The sequence below is a fragment of the Olea europaea genome, chromosome 9 (genome assembly GCF_002742605.1).
Source record: "Olea europaea var. sylvestris chromosome 9, O_europaea_v1, whole genome shotgun sequence".
Lineage (NCBI taxonomy): Eukaryota > Viridiplantae > Streptophyta > Magnoliopsida > Lamiales > Oleaceae > Olea > Olea europaea.
In genome coordinates, this window is record NC_036245.1 from 13,486,590 (window position 1) to 13,496,812 (window position 10,223).

The 10,223-nt window shown below is 34.3% G+C and overlaps 1 protein-coding gene and 1 pseudogene across 2 annotated transcripts; both read right to left on the minus strand.

Moving 5' to 3' along the window:
• LOC111399733 overlaps window positions 1-1,793 on the minus strand; it is a 5,431-nt pseudogene extending 3,638 nt beyond the window's left edge.
• Window positions 1,794-4,374: 2,581 nt separating this feature from the next.
• Window positions 4,375-6,959, minus strand: LOC111399734 (laccase-17-like). Of its 2 annotated transcripts, none has more exons than XM_023027203.1 (6): window positions 6,816-6,959; window positions 6,582-6,733; window positions 6,237-6,481; window positions 5,978-6,129; window positions 4,899-5,844; window positions 4,375-4,781 (listed from the first exon to the last, which is right to left on the minus strand). In XM_023027203.1, exons 1-6 carry the CDS (start codon window positions 6,927-6,929, stop codon window positions 4,651-4,653), a joined length of 1,740 nt encoding a protein of 579 aa, XP_022882971.1. In that variant the 5' UTR covers window positions 6,930-6,959; the 3' UTR covers window positions 4,375-4,650. The 2 variants fall into 2 exon arrangements, with proteins under 2 accessions (XP_022882971.1, XP_022882972.1); XM_023027204.1 differs by lacking the exon at window positions 4,375-4,781 and adding an exon at window positions 5,891-5,907 and having other exon boundaries at window positions 4,891-5,844; window positions 6,001-6,129.
• Window positions 6,960-10,223: the final 3,264 nt, after the last annotated feature.

Sequence of the window (10,223 nt, forward strand, 5' to 3'; positions counted from 1 at the left end):
AGGGGGGGGGGGGGTTGGAAAACCAATTCCATGGAATTTGGGTGCCATCAAACACACATTTTTGGATGGAAATGGAAAATATTTTCAATTTTCCATGGAAAAACAAGGGTATCAAATAGGTCCTTAAGGATCATGTTTGACTTGATTATAAAAAATAAAAGCTCAATCATAAGCATGAAGCCTGTAGTAATTTTGCTTCAATTTTAGTAAAAAGCTGAATGCTAAGAATTTAATTATAAGTATAAAGCAATTAATAATTTGACCTGATATAATTAAATACTAATGTCTTAGGATGATGAAACGAATAATTAGAAACTAGTGAGCTTGCTTGCACACTTACTAGCACTACATTAAGGCTTGACTTAGTATTCATTGAGTATCCAAGTCAGCTCAAGCTCAAAAACACGGACTCGTGAAAAGCTTGTGAGGCGGTTCATCTCACTTACAAGTGACAAACCTAAAAGATGGGCACTGTATATCAGCCACTTGCAGCGTTCCAATTTACTATATATTGCTTCAAAATAGCTGCTCTGCATTGACCAGAAAATCAAAAAACTGCATAGCAACATACACATCCTGCAAGACTTCTTGACGTAATCGTCTTTTTTTTTTTCTCATTATATTGATGTTTTATAGGCCAAAATTCATTTATATCTTCCTTAAAAGAATAGAAGATTCAGCACAACTCGTCGTTCATACATCTCTAAGCAGAATAATGCTATTAACGATCACCAGCCTCGGTGGTTGTGGGTCCCATTATCCAATAATTAAATGCATCACAAATCCATTGGCAATAAATCAAGGGTTCATTGCCAACTAGTGAATAGCATTACTCTTCAGGCTCCAAGCATGGTCTGTCACAAATGGAACAGAATCTAATAGCAAGCCAATCAACCATTAATGAAGACATAAAAATTAACAATCAAAAGCAGCAGCAGGATGGTGTATTATGCTATTTCTATAACCATTGGTGAAAGCAATTAAATAGGGAATAAATAATCTAGGTCATGAACTGCTTTATCAAAATTTAAAAAGTTAAAAACCCGACTAATCACCAAAACGGGAAAGAAAATAGAAACCATTTTACAAGCATTAAAAGAAAGATACTTGTCTTAAATGAGCAAGAAATCCGATTATGTAAATTTACAAAACTCACAAGTATACCATCAAGATAAATTTAAGAAGTTAAATTTTCATACAATCCAAACTTAACCAGACATAGATCGTAACAACATAATATCTAAAATATAGAAATGCATTTAAGGAGATATTTTGAAAATTAAGAAACATACATTTACACACACATGCAAGTGTACACAAGATTGAAAAATTAATTAGAAAAAGAAAAGGGACCTTGCGCTTTATCTCCTGGACCTGTTTTTCAGAGACCTCGACGTCGGGCGCGAAGGAGACAGGACCCGACTCGGATCAGTAAAGACAGCCAGCCAGTAGCTATAGATGCACATGACTGCCAAAAATGTGAAAGCCGCGACATTCATCATGCCAGGCGAAGAGCCAAGTCCGAACCACTGGTCTATGAACACAAACACCGTTGACAAGTAGATGTAGATAATGGCCGCTGTAACCAGACTGACATGAAATGAGAATTTGAACCCACGAGCCATTTCTCAATTTTTATTTTCTTTTGTTTCCGAATTCAATTGTTTCCTGAAAGAGTGGTGGCGAAGGCACCGCGTTACTTGAAGTAATAGCGGCGACTCCGGTGGCGGTCGTGGAGAAATTTGGTATTTGTAGTCAGAGTGATGCGGTGAACCGACCGGTGGATCGGTGGACCGGTGGTGGGGGATTATTAAGTTACTTAACCCCTGTGTTTTCCCATTATTTGGTTATTAAAATAAAAGTTATGGCCGTTATCCATCACATCAAACTATCATATTTGAATTTTTACATGTGAGGTCCATAACAACAATATTTTTCATTCTCATTCTTACATTAATGAGAAACAAATGGGGTTTTAAATGGATTTGGAGTCATCTTTATTAGAATTTTGCTGTTTTTACACTGATTTTTGATACTTTAATTGACACTTGCATTATTGTCAAGTGTCAATTGAATGAAAAAATTATTTGAAATTTAATCTATTCAATAGGGTAATGTCATGTAATAAAGTGTAAACTAAAGTGTACATTATAGTGTATATATAGCAAATCTCTCTTTATTGACCAAAGACAACTTTTTCTGGCCTTTGTTTTGTTGTCTTTTTATCTAGAAGCTGTCATTCTTGACTTTTTTTTCTTTTCTTTGTATTATTCACTGTATACAGAATAAAAATAATATTACATACAAACTTAAAATTTTTCCTCATTTTCTATTTATACATTCTCCATCAATCACTATTTAAATACATTTTCGACAAGAAAATGGGGCCCAAACAACGGCATATATGTGTTGATTAGATGGCTCATATTTTTTTATGTATATGGAGATCAATTGAGGAAGCAGAGGAAGGGTACGATAATTATTGTAAGAATATTGGGTTCTATATAAACTTTAACCATGTTAGTGGATTGTCTATGCCGTACAACAAAGGATGTAAACACATTATCAAACCATTCAAGCAAGTGTATGTCGATGTTTTTTTTCTTCTTCTTTTCAATTTTTAATGTTTACATTGTGACATCTGGCAGCTTGTTCCAAACTAGAATTGAATAATTATAGAAAATAAACTTAAGTTCTTAGTGTTCAAGCAAAAACAAAGGCTTACTGCCAAGCTTCATTTAGTAATTTGGAACTCTTTATTTTGAATACTGATAATTTCTTTAGTCATTTTCATAGTTAGTTCATGTCTGAATAGATCGGAACGCCAGTTGGTGGTACAGAGCCATCCAATTCTACGGTTCCTGAGAAGTGAAGTTGTTAGAAGTCATAGGTCAAAATTTATTAAATTCGTACCAATTTTTCAAGAGAAAATTAGGAATAACTATGACTTTAACTTTCTATATTTGGAAATCAGGTCAATAAATAAATTTAATTTGTACCCATTTTTATTAAAAAAAGAAAAGAAAAGAAAAGCAATTATTCTCTTTTTATTGTTATCTGATATGGATTCCCATTGACCACAAATCCCTCATTTAATGGGAATCTTATCAAAGAAAATCCTTGAAGATGTAATCTTTGATGTATCATACCATCATAAACCTCAATCCAATACATCGATAGTAGTTAACATAAGCTTCGGTCAACCCAACAAATCAAAGATGAAGGCTTCTAATCAAGGGAGTGTTAAATCAGTATTTGACATATCCGACATGTGACTCTTTTGTGTCCATATCATGTGGCTTTATATCTATTATCTAACATACGATAATGTTTGGTAGAAAAATTTCATATGACCCATACTAGTATCACATGACCTCTATTGTATAGTTGTGAATGCCTCAATTTTAAGTACATGTGATATGTATTAGTATCATGTGATCTCTATTTTGCGGTTGCTAATGTGACGATTGATATGCTTGTATGATTTTTTTTCCTAATTTGAATATTTAGACAAACTTTTATCGGATGATCACTGATCTTCTAAGTAGCGATATTTACTTTATGTGTAGATTGAAAGGTCAAGAGCCGTACAAGCATTAACAAGGATTCAAAAACCACAACTTAATAGTGAAAGTAAAAAGTGTAGAAAAATATAAAATCAACACGGGATTTTTTGACCGTAGCCCTAAAGGTTTGACGATCACATTTAACGTCTAATCCCCCGTTGAGCATCCATTATAAATGGATTTGACTCAATTGCACTATATAGCCAAAAACCAGCAACAAGATTACAAAGTGTTCGAGAGAAAGCACAAAAATAAGCCACGAAGACTTATCTTCTACAAAGAATCATGAATCAGACCAATTTCCACCAAGGAATCAACCCAGATCACTCAGATCTGTTAAACCTGTACTGTTCGCTAGGGGAATCGCACAAATTCACGAACAACAACACAGAACAACACCTCTCTCTCACAGATTAAATATTACAGACACTTCACACAAGTTTAATGACTGTAAAACACTAAAAAATAAGAACCCTAATTCACCAATAATGAAAGATTCTAGCAAGAAGAAAGAGCCAAGAGACGGTTTACCAAACCCAAGAAAATATTACTCTGCTCTTCAATCAAAGAGTCATCACATGAATATAAGGGTAGAAACCTCTAGAATATCATCAAACGGTTATAGAGATGCTACACGTCACAATCCAGTTAATATCCTCTACTAACAGAAGTGTATTTAAAACACGACTTCAACACAATTTTGGAAGCACAACTTTATAAGTAAGTGGTCACCGGTTTGAATCTTAACATAGATCATTTAATTACTACGGCCTAGCATGAAATTTTTCATCAATAATATTGGTGTGCCATGTCATCAATATTTAGCATAGAATTGAAAGCACCAGATTTTGTTAAGAAAATAATAAAAAAAATGAGTACCATTATAATCATGGAGAATTAGATAGATTATTGGACTCTTAACAATATTACAAAATATAACCCAACGAACAAGAAATACAAAATCACATTTAAAGAAATATCCGAAGCCTATGCCAAAAACTGGGAAATTCAGTCGGCTCAATGTGGGAGGAAACGGATCATCGCTCAAGAAATCTTCGTTGGATAGTAAAACTGATGATCAAGATCAGCATTGGGGAAGATCATCTGGTGGAGGCTGGAGCTTTTGATTGGGAAGTTTTCCATCCAAGACAAGCCATGCCATTTTCAGTCCCCAGCTTGTATGAACTTCCAAATGACAATGCATGAACCACACACCTATATTAACACACAAATTTTTCAATCTTTGTTATCGATTAAATCGAAACAATTCAAAGAAATATTTCTCCCAAGAGGGAAATAGTGATTATGTACCAATTTGCACATTTTACCTACCAGGATTATCAGCTAAAAACCGAATGGCAACCCATCCACCCGAGGGCACGCCAACTGTGTTCCTCTCAATAGGATCGACGAGGTTGAAGTTTTTAGGGTCCTTTTGTGGATCATAATTCCCGAATCCTTGGCCAACTACGAAGAAATTGAAACCATGGAGATGGAGAGGATGGCTCTCAGCACCAAGAATGCTAGTGTCCTGCATAACAAGCTCAACACTAGTATTGAAAGGCAAGACCATAACTTTTGTCGTCCCATTGTTCACCATGGTATTGTTTGGAGGGTTTCCCGTGTAGTTGAACCAATGAAATGGATTGATTGGAAAATCGGGGCTATAAACACCATTAGATTTGCCAAAGTAATGAGCCTGGAGAAGGGCTGTTGTTGGTTGAGTGAAAGAAATATTATTAACAGATGCCGCGAATTTGGTCCCATTTGGTCCTTGACAGGTTTGGTTTTTATGGTCACAAGGATTTGTCCCTAGGCCTACTGTGAAGAAGAAATGTTTATCAACTTTCTTTGGAACATTAGCAGGGAACAGGGGACTAGCTAAACTACGTAATTTTTTCGTATAATTGGCGGCGAATGAAGTGTCATTTAGAGGCGGTAGATTTGGCTTGAAGAGAGGGAGATTCTTCAAATGAGGGGATGGAAATTCATATTCTAGAATACCGGCAACGGAAGAATTATCAAAAGTGCCTTGTCCAGTAACATATGGTCTAGCAGACATGAAAAACGCAGCACCTGGAAAATTAGGCTTGGTTTTCAGAAGAACGTTAGTGGTTTGTCCGGGGGTAATAAGTATTGTATCGGTTTCAAAAGGTTTAACATAAATTGCGTCGACATCAACAACTGTGAGAGTATGGTTAGCAATACTGAAGAAAAGTTCGTCATTTAGTGCAGCATTGATTATTCGAAGAAGATAAGTCTTTCCGGGCTTAACTTTCTGCAGCATTGATTATTCGAAGAAGATAAGTCTTTTCGGGCTTAACCTTCAACTTGAATGTATCTGTCGCAAACCAGTCATAGCATATTAAGTAATTATTCAAAAGAAAAAGAAAAAGGCAATTAGTTTCTACGAATAAAAAGTTGAATTTTATACCTTTGGCTGAGCAATTATACAATGGTCCTGGAAGTCCATTGATGGTATAGGCATCAGAGACATTTGGACCCCCTCCTGTCTGTAAAGCTTGACGAATGATGGTCTCGGGATCATTATTGAACCATTCTCCTACATATCGAAGAGTACAATTTGTTGTTCATGACCTTGATTACTAGATTAAATCGGACAATAGAATAGACAATATCTACTTTTTCTTCGTCAGTGTTCTTACGTACCAACTATGACAGGTACTTCCTTGTAGGGTTTCTCGAATGGATAAGGCACATTATTCTTGGGAAGAATGATTAGAGGGCCATAGAGAGTTGATCTTAGCCATGAGATATGTGCATGCCACCAAAGAGTTCCCCTTTGCCCTACAACAGTGAAGTTATACACATAACTTTGTCCAGTTTGTATGGGACATTGTGTAATATATGCCGGTCCATCGGCCCATCCACTACGAAGCTGTCGAATGCCATGCCTATAATAACGTTGTTGCCATTAAAGTCTGATGATTTTGATTTTACTAAGAAAAATCTTTGGACCTAATTGTAGATGGAGAAAGGAGATGAAATTTATACCAATGGATGGTGATGTTGGTTGAAACATGGTTCGTGACTTTTATGACTAGACGGTCTCCCTCCCTTGCCACAACTCGAGGTCCAGGGCATTTCCCATTTACAGTAACCATGCTCTTCGTGTGGCACAAGCGCGTCACATTTTGCATCTTGATCTACAAAAGATTGAAGAAAACATGATAAGAAATGAATCGAAAACATATTATCATCGAGTAAACATCGATGGGGAAAAATTACATTGAACTCATAATGCCTCGTTATGCCTTGTGCATACTGAGGAACAATGCACAAAGATATCAATGTAATGAAGAATCCAATAGCAGAGAGCATTCCAAATGCAGAGGAACTCATATTTTTTTTTTTTTGTCTAATCTTAATTCTTTCTCTCTTGCTGTAATGAAAAAAGTCATCGAGATTTTATAGTGAGAATTTGGTTGATTAGGTGATGAATGTGATGTTTTTAAAGAGGAAAAGAATTATTTGAATTTTTTTACATTTTTTAATTATTTTTATAAAATATTAAACTGGGCCAACTGTGGTTGGAAAACAACATCGGAGTGTTGTCAAAGACAATCTACTGTTTAACCTCATTCAATTCTTTCCTATGCAAGATGTTATGTTTTCCAAGCAACCTGGAACTCATCATAGCTTGTAAAGATGATACGTTCATTGACTTCTTGAATTTACCTTCATAATCTGATTAACTTTTTTTCCTTTCGAAAAATATCAGGAGCACGTTTGATGTTGATTTTGTAGAATAGATTTGTTATATATTTATGATATAAATATAAAATGTGAAAGAAATAATCAAATTAGATAAAGTGTCAAAGTAGTGAGAAATGTGACATTTGTGTGGGACGTCAGGGGTTCGAGTCACTCCCCAAGCAGATATTAAAATGTCTTGATTGGGGTCTTGAGCTCTTGGGCTTCCTTGATTAAAATAAATGATTTTTTTCTTTATTATTTAATGGGTAAAACTAGCCAATATTTTCTGACTGTTTTTTTTGTAACAATCCACTAACAGCCATTAAAACACCCACTACTCAGTCATTAAAATTCTGCATTAACATGGTGAAGACTGTTACTTCCATCTTGCCTATATAAACTCATATCTCGTTTTGAAAAAAATACACAAAACAAGAAAATAGAAAAATCATCTTGCATCAATCCTCCTTTTCATATTCTGAATTTCTTATATTCGAGTTTTTACATTTATTCTGGAGTACAATTGAGAGTTCTAGAAAAATCATTCGTGATTGCTGCACAAGTGGTTTACGATCGTTGTATCCTGGGAGTGATTGTCCACGGAGGTCGCAGCAATTATTGACAGGTAATTTCACTTTAAGATATCGTACTGTCACGAGACTCGATCGGACGATAAGTTTTATATTTCTACGTTATATTGTTCTGATCACTACTGCAACTAATTATTTTTTCCAACAAGATTTTGTGAAAAAGATTTTTTTTTTCCTTTTTTCATGCAGTTAAAAAGGTAGAAAAAGTATTTTATCCTGGTGCAAAATTATTTTTTTTAGAAAAATGTACGGTTGAAAATAAATTTAAAGAATATATACCAAATAGGGGCGCTTATTGTTCGAAGCATGCATTGCTTTTCATATAGTAATTTGTTAAGTTTACGTGGAACGATCATCTCTTACGTTTGGAATGGGATCAATAATGTAAAAAAATAGATCATAACGGAAGTAACATATATCCTAATATGATGATTAAAGTTTTTTGTATTAAGTTGATGTGGAATTATAGCCTTTAACATGCTCACCAAGAAAGTGACTCGTTTGAGATTAATGAGCTTAAAGACCATAAAGATTTTAGTTTCATCTTAAAAAATTAACTTTTTTAAAAGAAGTAATTTAAAGCCTTATATGTTACTTAATGTTTTTATATTTAATCGATATGGCATTTTACACTTTAACTACTATATAAAAGTTTTAGCGTGCGAGAGGCATGAGCTCATCTCATACTCATTGTAGTTATAAGAAAAAACCTGCATCATGAAGGTGGACAAAAATCATTATAGGGCCTGTTCGGTAAAGATTATGAGAATTGATTTTTTGACCATTAGAGAGAAAAGTAAGTTCTATCTGTAAGTGAAGAAGTAAAAAATGATGACCGAAATAGTAAAATAATGATCGAAAAATTGATTTTTGGGGGGTGAAAAATTCTACCAAACGAGGGGCTTCATTATGTGTGAATATCTTTTTGTTTGATTTTTGTGCGAGACGGGAGTCCAAGGCCGAGCCAACTCCATTTTAACCCCTAATTATACTTATTAAACCTCAAATGAAAGATAACCATGAATTGGAGCTAATTTATATATACTAATTTATTTACATTAGTCTGGCAGTGATATCTTGATTTGCAGTCATTCGACGTAGCAGAATCAGGTCATTTTCAGTACTCTAACGATCGAGAATTGGAAAACAACATTGTACTTTTGAAGCTTTCAAGTGTTAGGCTTGATGATAAAGCAAATCAAAACAAGAGCTGGCCATGAAGAATTTGTGCTGAAAATGACCTGATTTAGAGCATATATGCAATTAAAATTTCAGAAACGACACGATAAAGGAGACAGATTGGAGGATTTCAAGTTGGTGGCTATGGAGTTTTCACTATTTAGCTCTCCAAATATTGAAGAAACCAGTTCACCAAATCAAGGCACTTTGTCAAGCAACGAAAGACTTCGTTTTCCATTTGTTGCCTGCTGCATGATCCTTATGTTATAAATCTTTAAAAATATTCTATTTTTGTCCAAAAACTTAAAAAATACTCCCTTCTACTTAATTGTTCCAAATCGCCGCCACCAACGGTGGGTTCATCTTGTGCGACGACAAGAATAAGCCGCCACATCTTCTCCTCGTGCATTGGTTTAAAAGAAATTCTTATAATCTTTCACGTTTTCAATGAATATATCACGCTTCCATATAAATATTATAAGTTACACTATAATGTCAAACCACGTAAATCTACGTTTGGTTAGGTCTACGTTTTCATTTATCTAATACTAAATAGTTTATAATTAACATACATTGTAAAATTATAATTCGTTAAATGACTATTAATCATTTGATCAAAAATTAAGTTTATAGAAAACATGTAAGTCTATAAAGAAAATGAAATTGTGAACAATGTGATTTCAAGTTCTCGTATAAACATGCTATTGATTAGGTGCTCATATGCTCGTGTATTAGAGGCTAGTTGATGGAGCGAAGGGAACATGCCAGTAAAATATTGGAAGCATAATTTCAGGATTATGACTCTATATAAACAACCTGTTGTAATCCTACTCGAAATTAGTAGATTTATTTGCATCGTATAATGGACGTAGACACATTACTGAATCAATATTTAAATTCTTATGTGTTGATCTTATTGTTCTTTTCGATTTTATTATTCACTTTTGCACAACACACGCCTCTGGATTTTATGCAATATCTTATGATCTCACAATGCTTGGCACAAGAATAGATAGTATTTTCGAACTCATCAAAACCTCAAATCTATGTTATATTAATTATTTACCTCAATCATTCTTAGACAATCGCATTGTTTGTGCACTTTCTGCTGAATAATTTTGTACATTGCCATTAACAGCTTTCTGTCAAATTTCACTTTGATCTTCACTTG